This window comes from Electrona antarctica (assembly GCF_951216825.1).
Source record: "Electrona antarctica genome assembly, chromosome: 19".
NCBI lineage: Eukaryota > Metazoa > Chordata > Actinopteri > Myctophiformes > Myctophidae > Electrona > Electrona antarctica.
Genome location: NC_136800.1, coordinates 3,481,299 through 3,497,789, shown reverse-complemented (window position 1 = coordinate 3,497,789; position 16,491 = coordinate 3,481,299). Strand labels below are relative to the sequence as shown.

At 42.0% G+C, this 16,491-nt stretch overlaps 1 protein-coding gene across 2 annotated transcripts in view; it reads left to right on the top strand.

Moving 5' to 3' along the window:
* The window catches only part of fgf12a (fibroblast growth factor 12a), a gene marked incomplete at both ends in the record, with an annotated part of 63,774 nt that overhangs the window by 13,377 nt on the left and 33,906 nt on the right, over positions 1–16,491 (top strand). The window contains 2 exons of one of the 2 annotated variants that reach the window (XM_079530179.1): positions 1,280–1,325; positions 8,137–8,247. In XM_079530179.1, coding sequence (XP_079386305.1) covers positions 8,196–8,247 — 52 coding nt within the window. Of the gene's footprint in view, positions 1–1,279; positions 1,326–8,136; positions 8,248–16,491 lie in introns of those variants that run through there. The other variant, XM_079530178.1, reaches the window with a different exon arrangement.

Genomic DNA, 16,491 nt, shown 5'->3' with positions numbered 1-16,491 from the left:
TGCGAAAAAAATCCACCTGTTCCATATAGCCTGCAGCCTCACACTTTAACATCTCCATGTAATCTGGAGCAGCCTGAATGTCGCCTATACACACAATATTATTGTGTCTGTTAGTGTGTCTTATGTGATACTGCTGTGATCACAATATATTATATAGGCTACAACTCGGAACACCGTTATGTCATCAACCAAATCCAAGACTGAGAGTGAGATATCCCACCCCCCCCTCCCAACAAACATATTCACATTTCAGCCAAATTGTCTGCACACTTATTATTATTATTAATATTTAATCTCCCCCATGCCAAATTGAATAGATTCAATTATGGCTGCTTTTTAACTGCTAATTATACAGTAAAGCAGAATGGGGGGGTACACTAGAAGAGATTAAGTTGCACCGCAGTGCACCAAGGAAGGCTCTTTTCTGAGATGAAATGTTTTAATGGTAAATGTTTATTGCAGAGCAGGGGGGCTTTACTGCAGTGAAGGAATGGGAGCTAGGAGCTATAGCCTGGCTACGAATCGAGAGTATATCTGTTCCCCCCTTTTTCTCTTCTCTCCTGGTGCACAGATAACAGGAGAGCGGTGCAAATCACACCCCCCGTCCCCTCCTCTCCTCTCCCCTCTCCAGATAGTTCTTCTGTCATGTGATGAAAGACAGGCAGGTTCACTTGCACTCATCCCCTATTAAAGACAGACATGCACAAGAGAATACACTGACAGGCAGGGCTCAACATAATGACAGACAGACACAAAAAACGGATTCCTTTAACCAAAGACTTTAAAACCAGACAGTCTGGCAAACAGACAAGACACTAAACTAAAGCCTGATTTATGCTTGGTTCGTACGACTAGTGCACCCCCCCCCCCTCCCCAAAGAAAAGGTAACACAATGCATTGTGGGGTTTTGATCGTGTGTGTCTGTCTGAATATCAGTTATTTTCAGTAAGTTGCACCGTTGTATGACAAAGTCTAAAGTCAGATTTATAAGCCGTAGAGGCTGCTATATAGACAGATTTGCATACAGACAGGTTAATCCCTTCCCATAGCAAGACTGTTGCTGACCGGCAGTCAGTCGGTCACACAATCTGTGTCCCCTCTTTATAATAATTCACCATCCCCCTTTTACAGAACATATCTATGATTTGCCATAAATATATTTGCATATAAATAGCAGATACAGTATGGAGAATTATGACTTATTCTGCCTGTTTAAAAGCTTGTTGTTTTTCCTTCTATCCCCCCCCCCCCCCCCCCATCCCCCCCGTCATAAGATGCCCCAACCTCGAAACCTCCACAGGTGTCTCGTAAGGGCGGCAGGCTAGGTCAGTAGCTCAGCCTCCCCATCTGTGTGTGTGCTGTGTTTTTTTCCCTCTTCTCGTCTCTCTCTCCACCCCATCATGCGCCCATGTTGACTCCCCTTCGCCAGTGTTGATTTTGGTTTTAGTTTTATAGTCATATTATAGAGTCTCTTGAATAGTTTTTAGAGTCTCATTTTAGTTTCAGTCACCCCCCCCGGAATGTGTTAGTGTTAGTCTAGTTTTAGTCGACTAAATATCATACGAGTTTAGTCGACTAAATCTACAGTTGATTTAGTCGACTGTAGATGGGCCTTGATGGCGTCGTAATGACGCCATCAAGATTTGAATGAAGATTTTTACACTGAAAATGTACAAGCTCACAACGCGTCGCGCTGCGACGCGTTGTGAGCCTGTAGATCTTCACCAGTGTAAAATGACTTATACTGGATCTCTGTTCCACTAGTCCCTTCCTAACATTTTAGCCTAGTTTTTATTTGTTGACGAAATTGTCAATATGTTTCGTCTTAGCTTCAGTCATCATGGTTTAGTTTTCATTTAGTTTCCATTTAGTTTTCGCCAGTGGAAAAAAAGGTGGTCAACGAACATTCGACAAAATCAACACTGTGATTCGCCAGGGAGGGGGTAGGCGGGGAGAGGAGGGAGGGAGGGAGGGTCTGACAGCCGATGAACCTCTCCCTGCTTGATTTCTTCCTTTGGTTTAATTTTGTCTCCTTATATACTGTGTGGCTTTTTTCGGTAAAAAAAATAAAGAAAAGATAGAAAAGAATCATACCTGTTTCTACTTTAGCCGATGCTCTGTCTCCGTCGTCGCTCTCTCCTCTCTTCCCTTTTTCTGTATTTGACTCTCTGCCTCTTCTTTTTGTTTCCGTTTCGTTGACCTCATTTCCGTGTGTTAATCAGCGTTGGGGTTGTCAGTTCTTTATTCTCTCTTCGCTCTTTTGCGCTGTCTTATACCCGTAAGACGAGTGTCTGTCGATGCCGTCGACTGACAAAAACAACGGAATTCTCAAAACGGGAAAAAAGTTGGAATTTTTGTCGGGCTGACGCCGTCGACAAACGCTCGCCTCGCGAGTGTAAAGCGGCTTTTATAAGTGTGATCTATTGTGTTTGTAATCCATTTTAATTGCTACCCTGTGTGTGGTTGAACTCCCTATGTTGGTGTACATCGAAATGGTGTGTTTCCCCCCCCCCCCGTCTTGTCAAACATGTCGGCTGTTATATCCGTAGAGGTGTTCATTCGCCATTTCATCATATACTGCCATCATTGTCGACATATCTCAATGTGTGCTGTATATATATGTTTCTTGTTGGTATATAAAGTCAAAGTTGTACACATTGTAATGGCTCATGTCTGTTGTCACACTGTACAACACAGGAAGATGACACATTGGCACCAAGGGTAGGCATTTCCAATCTCAAAGACAGGTGGTATGGACTGGCATTGTAGGCCTATACTTTGCATAGTTTATAGTCTGTGTGTGCACACATGTGTAGTGACCATGCACAACCCATGCATGCACGCACGCACGCACATACAATCACCCCATGCCAAGCGATTGGAACGGATGGGCTGTCAGCAATCGCTCAGCCCATATTGAGGCCTTTATTTATAGAAGTGCAGTTATCACATGTGATTTATTGAGGTGGGCACTCCCCACACACACATACACACACACACACACACACACACTGGCCGCCTTCACACATGCACAAAACATGCACACTTCCAAGAACACACAAACACGTCGGTTCTCCCTCTCTCTTGCCTGTGATGAATGTCGGAGGGTCTGTCATCATGGATTGATGGTCCCCCCCCCTCCCCTGCAGGGGTAGAGTGAGTTGTGGATTGATGATCTGGATGATGTACAGCTGAGCAGACATGAACCCGTTCTGATGGGAGGTCACTCCTCAGGCTAAATCCCCGATTCATACTTTCTTTCGAACGCACGAAAATAGCCGCGACGTCGTGTGGTCAGCCGGCTGGTAGGTGTGCGTTTTTTTTTGACGTGCGACGATGTTGTCGTCGCGCGACGGTGCATAGATGAGGTAATAAGCAGCTGGCGTGGGACGCCTTGCTCTGCTCTCGAGACTATACCAAATTTGACCCGTCAGCGTCTCGGCGACTGATCATCTCAAGATGAAGCCTTAAAACGGAAAACGTTGGCTGTTTTCAACCTAAATCCCTTTCTTCTGATGTGAGGAATGACGAGAAAATATAGTGTGGCAAAAATATTACTTCAAAAGCGACGCAACATCAGAGACTAAATGTTTTTATAACCCCCCCCCCCCCCCCCCCCGCTACCCCCCTCCAGCGGGGGATTATTATTATTTTTTTCATTTCACACTAAACCCAAGCGTTTAGGTTCTAAACACTTATTTGTAACACTTTTTAAACGTGTCTCACAGTGTTTAGATTATAAACAGAAGAGAAGAGCATGTTTAAATGAGTCATCTGGTACTCCTTAAACCAGGCTATAGTCGCTTTGGTGAATTTCTGATCAGTGTTATTATGTCACGAACAACTACCATGAAATCCTGACACTCTTTGATGTTGTGGACAACATCCTGCGTAACTAAATCCAGGGCATGAATTGCGGTGCAGTGAATGTAGACAGACACTAGTTCTGTCCGGCCTCGGCAGGTTCTGTGTTCTGTCGCTGGGTCGGCGGCAGGTTTCAACGGCAGGCTGGCATCGCTGGTGCCGGCCAGGGTGTTCTTTCTGGTGGTGGTTCCGTTGTTAACAAGTAGCCTAAGCAGAGTACAGTACTGTATGTATACCCCGCCTGGCAGGTGAAAACAAGCCACCAGATTAGCATTTGAATGCCTGATCTGCATGTGTACAAGGGGACAGGCAACGCGGTCCCCTGTATATTCAGGTCTAATTCCTCATGGGGGGCTGGAGCCCCGCCGCCCCCTCTACGTCACTGCGCAACATCACGCCATCGGGTGCACATGCCATGTGATGATGAACTATTCATCTCCTAACATCAATTACAATGGGATTTAGGTTGAAAATCTGTAGTTTTCCTTTACAAGGTCATGGCTAAAGCATGTAGGCCTAGGCATACATTTGATTCGTTCTTTTTTACTCGGTTTTTGATCATGCTTTGAGATTTGTATTATAGTGGTTGCATGTGAGGAACTGAATATACTGGAACTGACCTCCAACCTTTGCTCTGAATTTGGAGGTCAGAATTCAGGCCCGTTTTCACATCCTTGCCAACTTGAAAATTTAAATAAAGTTGAGGAAGGACCACCAAACTGTGAATCATTTGACATTGCTTTCACACAAAATGCATTCAATGACCACATTTTCCTAAATCCAGAACTCTTTTTATTTTTTTTCATTCACAACCACACCCCCATCACCTGTAAAAACATTGGCAGAATGTTGGCAAGTTTTGTGCATTTCTGCAGTAACCATATCGAAATATTATATAGACAATAATCTTTAGCAGAACAATTACAATACAATAAATTAGTAATCACACAGCTGTGTGCAATTTCAGCTGAAAGCCTATATACCCAGGTGTCCTATGTAGTCTCGTTACCATACAGACGAGCTTCGGAGTGATTTTGTTTGGAAACATGGATCCTTGGAAGACAGGTTGTTGGGGAAAGAAGAGTGGCAGGAGAACATAATGCTAGACAGAGGAGAGGACGCAGTGATTGGTTTTTTATTTTATTTAATGTTGTAATTATTAGTGCAGCCCTGCAAAGGGGGAAAAAACATTATATTGAAGTATCTGATTAATTATGTACTACATATTAATGGAATCGAATACTGATTTAGACTACTGTATGTGAGGAATCGATCAACCTTCAAAGATAAATGATGTTCATCATTTATGTAATGCTCGCTGTTGTTAGTGTTTTATCGTTAGTGAGCCTGAGGCCTCAATCACACCTAAAAAACACCCGTCTTGTGTCTTGTCCGTGTTTTAATGGCCGCCCCAATGCATTTCCAATGGAAGTCACCAGGTTTGACCAAACGTTTTTGTTTGATGGGGGGGGGGGGGGGGGGGGGGCAGAACACAGCCATCAAACAAGAATGTTTGGTCAAACCATGTGACTTGCATTGGAAATGCATTGGGGCGGCCATTAAACACGGACAAGACACAAGACACGGACAAGACAGCTGTCTCAATAGTGTGAATGAGGCCTGAGAACTGTTGCCAGTGTTACCATGATTGAGACATGCATGATGTGTTTTGTTGATTTCAGGGAGTTTTGGAATTGAGGCCAAGATGCTGCATGTATGTAAATACAGACTGTATGAAAATAAGAAAATAAATAAAATAAACATATCCTGTATTTAGATTTCAGAGTTCCTTTCGGAAGAGAAATGTTTTAAAAACACACAGCTTGTAACCAGACGTGGTCTAATAATAATGGCGTGGATCCATCAGGATCTCAAGCCCAAAGGATCACCATGCAACTCCTTGGGGTCCAAACGGTTGCAAGGAGTTAACGCTAAAACTGTCTCGACCCTTTGGTGTGGTTTGGGCCATTGAATTCCATGCGTCAACCAACGTGCAACAAGACATATCACACTGCAGGGAAAACCGTCTTGACCCTTTGGTGTGGTTAGGGCTTAAATTAGACTTCATATAGACATAGTCCAGTCCATGACATCAATCGCCTATGATGACATAATATCTATGATGTATGATGCCTGATCCGCTGAGACATTCAATTCAAAATTCAAATAACGCTAAATACGTCTAAACATATCAACCGTAAAAATGTAATGTGTGGAGGTATTTCCCTGGCCTATACTGCATGGCAGTGAGTGTGCACAAGACATTTGGCAATGTCTTGGCAGTTTTAGACTTTCGCTCCAGACAACCACACACACAAGTACACGTACACTACACACACACACACACACACACACGCACGCGCGCGCGCACACACGCACACGCACACACCCTTTTCTATGGGGCCCTGCTGCAGGGCCCTGCATCTCCTGCAGAGCCACAACGTGAAAAAGACAGCTGTATAGTTTCCAACTGTGCACTTGCATCGTTCCCCCCGTGAACGTTAACAAAGTAGTCACGGCATTAAAGCAGTTTCACCTTCCCACTTTCTATCTCTTCAGCGTGAGTTCTTCAACACAACGTGATGCCGCCGCCGCCGCCGCCCGCTCATTATCGCTGTCGTTTGCACCGCAGTGCCTTCTTTCTTGTATAAGATCACGTCCAAAGCACACTTCTGATCTAATCGAATCACACTCTGGTCACTGTCCTGTCACATATAATAGAGAAGCCTCCTTTATCTGAGAAAGATCATTGCACGTAGAAAAACGGTTGCGTTGTTCTTCACCAATTGCCTCATGCCAATTGCCACAGATAAATATAGTAAAATGTAATGTCAATTTCTCCCCTTAATTCCCTTACTTTTGCCTATGAGGTGTTCATTGCCCCCGGCTAATGTGGTTGCCTCCGCCTGCTGCCCTAACTGCGTCAAGCCAAAAACCCAGCGGCGTCTTGGCCAGCTGCCAGATGTCAATGGGCCTATAGCTCAATGTTGTTCAAAAGACTTTGGGACAGCTCTCTCTAGGTCAAAGCATTGCATGATGAACAGTTGGTGATAATATGTTGTTTATAACAGCCTCAGGTTTATCATACATGAATAAAACATTCAATATTAGGTAGGAAAGTTTTGAGCCAGAGCAAACACGATATATCAATAGATATCACTTAAGGCCTACTGTAGGGCTGGGCAATTAACTGAAAATATGTTGAAACTAATATTTGATTTAAATTAAATATCAAATATTCTTCTTAAATATCAACGAATAGACACCAAAAAAATCAAATAGATTATTTATAATCGGCTATAGTGTAATTGACTAGTACGTAATCAACAATGCTTCGCGATGCACTGTAAGCTTATACTGAAGGTCTGCTTTTTTCGCGATATATTTATTCGGAATCTTTCATTAATCGTAATCGAGGCAAAATGTTGAAATAATCGTTGATTTGAACTGGAAGTCATATGGGGTTGGTGTCATGCCAAACCCTCTATAAACATTTAGTAGCATGCGAAAACACGATTCTATTTGTTAGAAGGGTTTGATAATCAATGATAAACATTTGGCCTTTATTTTGCCATGTGAGAGGAGAGTGATAAAAGGAGAGATTGGCTGGCTATAACCACAGTTGCTGCACTGATAAAATTACATTTTCACATTCGTCGTCGTTGCCCTCGGTATAACCAACCTCGGCAACGACGAAGGGCGATAATTCCATACCATGGTGGTTCTCAAACTTGTTTTTAATGTCAAGGACCTCCATAACTCGGAGGGGTTAATTGTACGAATGCATCTGCAGTGCATTGGTAATAAAATACTACATGACATTTAGCTCAAAAGAGGACACGTTCAAAGGAAAGAGAGGAATAAGGAAATGCTATGAACTCTTGCTTTTTCAGAAGGAGATACAGGTTGGACGTTTTGGCACAAAGCATAACAGTATTCTCATTGATTTGCTGTCATGTCACAAAGGCCACCCCGTCCTCTATAATCCGACAGTGGGCTGACCGGGGGGGGTGTCGGGGGGGTGTCAACAAACACTCAGATAAACACCCCACAGTGCCACACATCCCTGCAGTAATACTTTGTGTCATGATCACAAGGATTCTGTATCTTACATATTCTTGGTGGGGCTGCGGCTTGGCCGATGGTGTGTGTTTGTGTGTGTTTGTGTGTGTGTGTGTGTGTGTGTGTGCGCGCGCTCGTGTGTGTGTGCGCATTTGTGTGTGTGCGCGCGTTTGTGTGTGTGTGTGTGTGTGTGTGTGTGTGGCACTTCAGAGCCGCAGCTGAAAGGCATCGTGACACGACTGTTCAGCGAGCAGGGATTCTACCTGCAAATGCAGCCCGATGGAACCGTCGACGGCACCAAGGACGAGAACAGCGACAACAGTGAGTCTATGGAAAAATACAATTCCCAGCATGCAGCATTTTAACCCATTTAGACCCGAGGAACCGCGCCTGTGTCTCCTTTAGAGCTTTGGACCACTTTAACCTGCATTCTTTTTTTTTACTTTAGCTGTTGAAAAATAGCAGATCTACAAGCTCATCACAGGGTGCCGCGCAATGAGCTTGTAGATCGTGAAAATGTGGCGCAAATCTTTGAATATATATTCTTTCACATCGAATGTTTTTTTTTAACTCATATCTTTGCTTCTGTTGGGGTCCCCTGGAACAACATATTTGCAGATGGGGGTCGGCGGCCGATTACATACAATCTTGGGGCTCCGTGACTTGAAATAGTTTGAGAACCACTGACACAGAAACAGGTTTTTTTGTTTGTTTTTTTGAAAACTGTCATGATTTAGAAGACATTTGTAGAATCTGGTGCAGGTCTAAATGGGTTAAACATTTAATGAGTCATCTGGTTTATGTAATACATTATCATGCTGTTTTACCATTTAGAACTCGTGAGGGTTGGGGGAGTCCAATGCACTTGAATCATTTGAATATAGCCTACATGTATGTTCTTGGGTAGTGGGTATGGGGAATAGGGATGCACCATTAATCGGTAGCATATAATCGGAATAGGCCGTATCGGCCATAAAAATGCCATATCGGTATCGGAACGGTCTCAAAATAATACCGATTATTTATTTTTATTTATTTGTATTTATTTATTTTATTATTTATTTATTTTTATTATTTAATTTCACCAGCAAAAAAATAATAATAAAAATGAAAAGAAATTCTACATTTAATTGGTGTACTCATCTCATTCAGTAGTCATTCAGTTGTGAAAACAAGATACTTGGAAAAGAGTACAGTATATGCTATTTATTGATTGCTTAAATACTTTATTAACAGGCTTTGGGCCAAGCCCCTATAGGGCCTCTAGGCTTGTTTCCATTGTGGTCCTCTGTATAATATCGGAATCGGTCAGAATCGGTATCGGCAAATATGACCCTGCAAATAATCGGAGATCGGTCATAATTTCATAATCGTGCACCCCTAGTATTGGGTATTGGGTTCTTGGGTACCGTATAATCCTTAACACCCTTGGGTTGGATTAAACTGCTTCCCGTACTCTTATTATTCGGTCTAAAAAGGAAATAAATGTTTATTCTATTTTATAATAGAAGTTTTGTGTTGAATTGCACTGTATTGTACACGTGTTCAAAAATGTTTAAAGGAACACTTCACCATATCTTTCAACCATATCTTTAATATAATTGGTCCTCTCTGATGCTCATTATAAGATTGCACCATTTCCGTCTCACTTTTCATCGCAGGTGAGGATTCCAATTGGCTCTTAAAAACAACCTACAGCCTTTCCCTTCCTGGATATGGAACGGAATGCTAAAATAGAAGCCATTGTATTTGCATGATGCATCAATTAATTAAAATTATTATAATTATTTTTTGAAGTAAAAAATTACCAATAATGCCATCGGTATAGGCACGTTTCCAAGGGGTGCATACTTAGTTTAGACTAGTCATTGGTTAGACATAAGGTTGGTGTGGATGTGCCAAAAACATTTGTATAAATGATTCCCTAACTCGTATTGCTATTGAAAGTGAAACTAAATTAGGACCTGGAGCCTAATTCTATTGAATTAACTGTGCCAAATGTGTGTTCTGTGGCAGTGTTGATTTCGTCGACTACAGCTAAGACGAAGAATGTTCGTCGACTACCTTTTTTCACTGACGAAAACTTAATGGAAACTAAATGAAAACTAACCAATGATGACTAAAACCAAGACTAAATATACTGACAATTTTGTCAACAAATAAAAACTATAGACTAAAATGTTAGGAAGGGACTAGTGGACAAGAGATCCAGTAGAAGTCATTTTACACTTGGTTGCATGCTGAAAATAGTGAAAAAAGTGTAAACTTAGGCCTTTCGACGGCATCAAGGCCCGCCAAAATACATTTTAGTCGACTAAATCAACTGTAGATTTAGTAGACCAAAATCCCACGACATTTAGTCGTCTAAAACTAGACAAAAACCAAAACATTCCGGGTGACTAAAATGTGACTAAAACTAAATGAAAAAACATTCAGGAGACTATGAACTAAAACTAAAATCTAAATTTGCTGTCACAAACAACACTGTTCTGTGGCCTATATACACCTATTAGACCATTTATTGTGTGTACAAGCTGCTGTTGTATAATTTATAAGTGCCACATTGTGTTGATGGATTCATCATGCCTCTCCAGAAGCTCATGTGATTAGTATTTCCCTGCCGGAAACTCACTGCCTGAAACAACCGCAGTCCTATACAGCATCACTCTTAGCCAGAGTCAGTCCTATACAGCATCACTCTTAGCCAGAGTCAGTCCTATACAGCATCACTCTTAGCCAGAGTCAGTCCTATACAGCATCACTCTTAGCCAGAGTCAGTCCTATACAGCATCACTCTTAGCCAGAGTCAGTCCTATACAGCATCACTCTTAGCCAGAGTCAGTCCTATACAGCATCACTCTTAGCCAGAGTCAGTCCTACACAGCATCACTCTTAGCCAGAGTCAGTCCTATACAGCATCACTCTTAGCCAGAGTCAGTCCTATACAGCATCACTCTTAGCCAGAGTCAGTCCTATACAGCATCACTCTTAGCCAGAGTCAGTCCTATACAGCATCACTCTTAGCCAGAGTCAGTCCTATACAGCATCACTCTTAGCCAGAGTCAGTCCTATACAGCATCACTCTTAGCCAGAGTCAGTCCTATACAGCATCACTCTTAGCCAGAGTCAGTCCTATACAGCATCACTCTTAGCCAGAGTCAGTCCTATACAGCATCACTCTTAGCCAGAGTCAGTCCTATACAGCATCACTCTTAGCCAGAGTCAGTCCTACACAGCATCACTCTTAGCCAGAGTCAGTCCTATACAGCAGCACTCTTAGCCAGAGTCAGTCCTATACAGCATCTCTCTTAGCCAGAGTCAGTCCTATACAGCATCACTCTTAGCCAGATTCAGTCCTATACAGCATCACTCTTAGCCAGATTCAGTCCTATACAGCATCACTCTTAGCCAGAGTCAGTCCTATACAGCATCACTCTTAGCCAGAGTCAGTCCTATACAGCATCACTCTTAGCCAGAGTCAGTCCTATACAGCATCACTCTTAGCCAGAGTCAGTCCTACACAGCATCACTCTTAGCCAGAGTCAGTCCTACACAGCATCACTCTATTTCACCACTATCAATAGCAATGGATTAAGCCATTCAGGGCGGGAACCCCCTTTTGGTGTTTGTAAGCATTATGTTATACTTTAGCTATTGAAAAATAGCAGATATACGAGCTCCGCGCTACGAGCTCGTAGATCTGCTATTTTTTGAAAGATTGTGAAAATGTGGCACAAATCTTTGAAATGGGGGGTCCCTGGAACAACATATTTTCAGATTGGGGTCGGCGGCCAAATACCTATATATTATTGGGTGTGCTTGACATGAAGATGTTTGAGAACGACTGACATAGGAACATGAGGTTTTTCAGAAAACGGTCAGGATTTTAGAAGGCATTTGTAGAATCGTCCTCAGGTCTAAATGGATTAATAGCCTTGGAGATCGTGAACAGCTATATAGCGCCCTGTACCACCTGTAAGTGGGGGACTCATAATTAAAGTTCATTGCGATCCATAACCTTTTTTAAAGTAAAATGTTATTTTAACGTATCTGTATCGCATATAGTACAGTATACTGTAGGCTAATTTCAATATAACTAAACATCTGTGGTTGTTAGATACAAAGAGAGGATCAGGGCACTCAAATTAAAAAAATGAGGAACGCCTTTATTAAATTAAAAAGGCAACTGCCAACATGTTTCGACCAACAAGGTCTTCATCAGCGCAGCCCTGATGAAGACCTTGTTGGTCGAAACATGTTGGCAGTGGTTGTTGTTGTTGGTCTCCCTGCTCTTCTATTGAGACATTTAGATGATATGATGGTCGTGGTATAGGAGTAGGACCAGTACTGGTTGTTGGCAAGAATTATTGCACATAACCTAAATGGATTATAGCTCCATAATAGCTCAAGAGTTAAAAAAAAAAAAAAAATGCTGCTGCTCAGGCTGGTGATCTGGGTTCGATGTAGGAGTTGAAAGTTATTGATTACACCTAGAGATGTCCCGATACTAACTGTACTGTATTACTAAAGTTGTTTCATTATCATTCTTCTTCTTGTTGTTATCGCACACTTTTATTGTTTTTGGTAAGTTTCGCGGGGATCCACTGCAATGCCCTGAAGAAATACTGCTAATGAGTGCTTTGTTCCACCCGGGGTTTCCTTGCTTCGGGGTATAATTCGTGTTAAGCAGTCCTGCTGCTAGTCCAGTGAGGGAAGGGAGGACGGAGGAGTGCAGTGAATAATTCAGCTGAAAAGAAACTAAAAATATATCCTTCTCCATTTGGACCTGATGAATAATTCCCTGCGTGAGATGCCTCGACTTGAGAGGCTAGAGACCTCCCAGAAGAAAAGACAAGAGGAAAAGGGAGCAGAGAGATGCCGCTAGAGAGAGGAAAGAGACATTTGTTAAGAACAGTGCGGAAATTAAAGAGGAAAAGAGAGAGGGGGAAAAACAAACTGATGCCGCTCTCTTAACGCGACAAGGAACAAAAGGGAGGGAGGGAGGGAAAAGTGATGACGCAAGAGAGACGGAGAGAGAGTGGATGAACATGGACAGGAGAAAGCTTGGTATTCAGGGCCTAGCGGCACTCGCTTATCGATCGCCGTGATGGATTATTAGAATAATAGATTACTCCCATCCTTGAACCATGCGACCCTTTGACCCTGTGACAGCTGGAATAATTAATTTGCCCGGGGGTTGGCTCGGTTGGAACCGTTGGAATCAAGAGGTTGAACACTGCAGGTGTGATGATCCTTCTAGTACTAAAACCAGAACCAACTTAAAAACAAATGAATAAAATCAATGTGATCTTGTATATCTCTCTCTCTGAATGCCTCTGTGATGCTTGTTGTGAACTGATTATTATTGAACAATTAAATTAGCTGACATTAAATAAGATCTATCTATTTGATGTGATACAGACTCTGGGAATGCACATTACTTTGATTAAGTAGACACACAGTGAAAATATAAGTGACGGAGGAGACTATATTAGAATGGTATATGGATTCGTGGTGGCTTCCGACCACTTTACAGTTACAGGTATGTGGGCCGGTTTTATTGCCAAGTGTGATTGACTGGCGGGATAACTGCGCTTAATTAAAGACAGGTGGCCTGATATACCATTAGATTAATGAACATCCATGTTAGGCTTTGAGTCAGCAGTCATTATTTTTTAAAAGTCATCAGTTGGTCGCCTGCAGAAATTGAATCTCATGAAAGATAGCTCTGATTACGAGGCACCATAATGTCCAACACTGGCTTTTTCATGTGTGGCTTGGTGTCCCTAATGGAGCAAATTAACAAAGGTGCACTCAGCTGCAATTTTCCATTAGCTAAATGCCAAATCAGTGATATCAAGAACCTTCTCATGTAAAAACTGAGGCATGAGGTAGGGAGAGTTTTAAAATGTCAAATAACATGCACGTACAGACACAGTATACACACACACACACACACACACACACACACTCACCTGTACAGTATGTGCACAATATCGCACGCACACACACACACACACACACACACACACACACACACACACACACACTGTGTCTGTGGATTCATTTGGCAGATGTGACATTGGTATTTGCAGCTCAGCCCAGCATTTCTCCAAACCCTTTCCGGCTGGGTTATTTTTTCCGGTCGGCTGTGGCTGTGTTGCTCAGCATCAAATAGACTTTACCTTTAGCAAGCTCGATTTAGCGTTAGCCAATTTACTGCTCCTTTGGAAACCTTACGTTTTTTCCAGAAATGCAGCTTCTCTGGGTGGCTTATAGAGCCATGCTTTTATGGCACTTTGATGAATGAAAGATCCCTGGAAATCCTTAAACTACTTAGTCCTTCCATGCAGTGTTGATTTCATCGACTAATACGATGGCGAAAAATGTTCGTCGACTACCTTTTTTCACTGACGAAAACTACATAGAAACTAAATGAAAACTAAGCTATGGTGACTAAAACTAAGACTGAATATTGACAATTTTGTCAACAAATAAAAACTAGACTAAACTTTTTGGAAGGGACTAGTGGACAAGAGATCCAGTATAAATGACACAAGTCATTTTACACTTGGTTGCATGCTGAAAATAACAGATCTACAAGCTCAAAACACGACGCGTTGTGAGCTTGTAGATTGCCTATTTTCAGCAAGTGTAAAATTAGACATTACGATGCCATCAAGGCCCGCCAAAATACATTTATAGTCGACTAAATCAACTGTAGATTTAGTCGACTAAAATCTTGTGATATTTAGTCGACTAAAACATTCCAGGTGACTAAAATGAGACTAAAACGAATTTAAAACTATATTCAGAAGACTATTACTCAAACTAAAATCTCTGTCAAAATCAACACTGCTTCCATGGTGTGTGAGGGTAGACTTTTTTTTTTCTTTTCTTTTTATCCTCAGGAACAGATAAGGGCTGTCAAACAAATTGTCAAACAAATAATTGTTTTTATCGTTGACATGAATAAAGATTACATTTCTGTTTGGCTTTTAGGCTTTGAAGTTGCACATGTCACAGGGCCCGTGATGTTCACCAGCACCTGCGAACACAACCCTGCAGTCTCACATACTGCAGTGTGCCCGAGAGATAGTCTTAGATCCATGCCACCAAACCATGGTCCACCCCATCAACGGTGGGGTGGACCACCGTCGAACTGCTTCTGCAAGCAGTTGTGACTGGATAGTTTTGAAGACACTTGAGAAGTAAAACAAAAAAAAGCATGATTTTAACTGTGTTGCCCAGGGTGTCAAGGTGTGTGAATGCCTTGTTTAGCATGTAGATGATAATATCATCAAACCCAATGTCTACCTGGTATGCAAACTTAAGGGGGTCGAGGTAGTCACTCACCATCGGTCACAATAGGCCTATCTCACAGCATTTCCCCGCCCCCTTTTTACGCCCCCTTTTTACGCCCCCTTTTAGAGCTAGTGGTGTTATTTTTTTTCGGTCCATAGGCTTCCATGTTAAAAGAGGTATTTTCACAAGCCACAAACTACCGTTTTGTAAAGGTAAGGTTTATTCTACTTATTTGAGTTGTTATACCTTTGTGTTTTCTTCATATTATTATCGGTCTTTGACATTTTAACATTAGGAAATGTACTTAGATTCTCCAGAGAAAAAAAGTGTAAATGCCTAATGTTAAATGACACCACTATCTACCGGAAGTGGGCGTGGAAAGCGGGCTGTGAGATAGGCCTATACAGGAAGATTTCCACAGTTCCTCCCTGTCTTCAGGGAGAGGCATATCGTTTGGATCAGCAGTTCTGGACAACTGGATCTCCATATATGCCTATACTATACTATACTATACTATACTATACTATACTATACTATACTATACTATACTATACTATACTATACTATACTATACTATACTGATATGCCAATACCTATATATGGGCATACATACTGTAGATAGTTTGAATGAGCAGTTCTGGACAACCGGATCTCTATATACTTAGCTCAGGTCCATAGCCCTAATGCCCTTTGAAGCCGTTGCGTTAAGGCTATGGGATTGTTGTCTTCCTGCCCTTGCATGAAATGCAGACCAGCCTCTCCTCTGTTGCAGAAATATAAAGAAAGTTTGACCAACTCACCAATACAAAGGCGGCTTGTGTTATTAGAAAGATTACTTTCCTTAGTGGATACACTCTGAGCCCCCCGTATGAATTGCACTTTTTGGACAGAAAGGCCACTGTTACCTCCACCGATATTGCCAAGAGAAAATCTCATAGACAAGATTTTTACTTCCGGTGAAAAAAAATCCCTTTCTGGCCAAAAAGTGCATTTTATACGTGTGGTGGGGGGCTCAGAGTGCATCCACTAAAAGGAAAGTAATCTTTCTAATAACACAAGCCGCCTTTGTATTGGTGAGTAGGTAAAACGTTCCTTATATTTCCGCAACAGAGGAGAGGCTGGTCTGCATTTCATGCGAGGGCAGGAAGAGAACAGTCCCATAACTATACTATACTATACTATACTATACTATACTATACTATACTATACTATACTATACTATACTATACTATACTATACTGTTATCTATATGTAATCGAT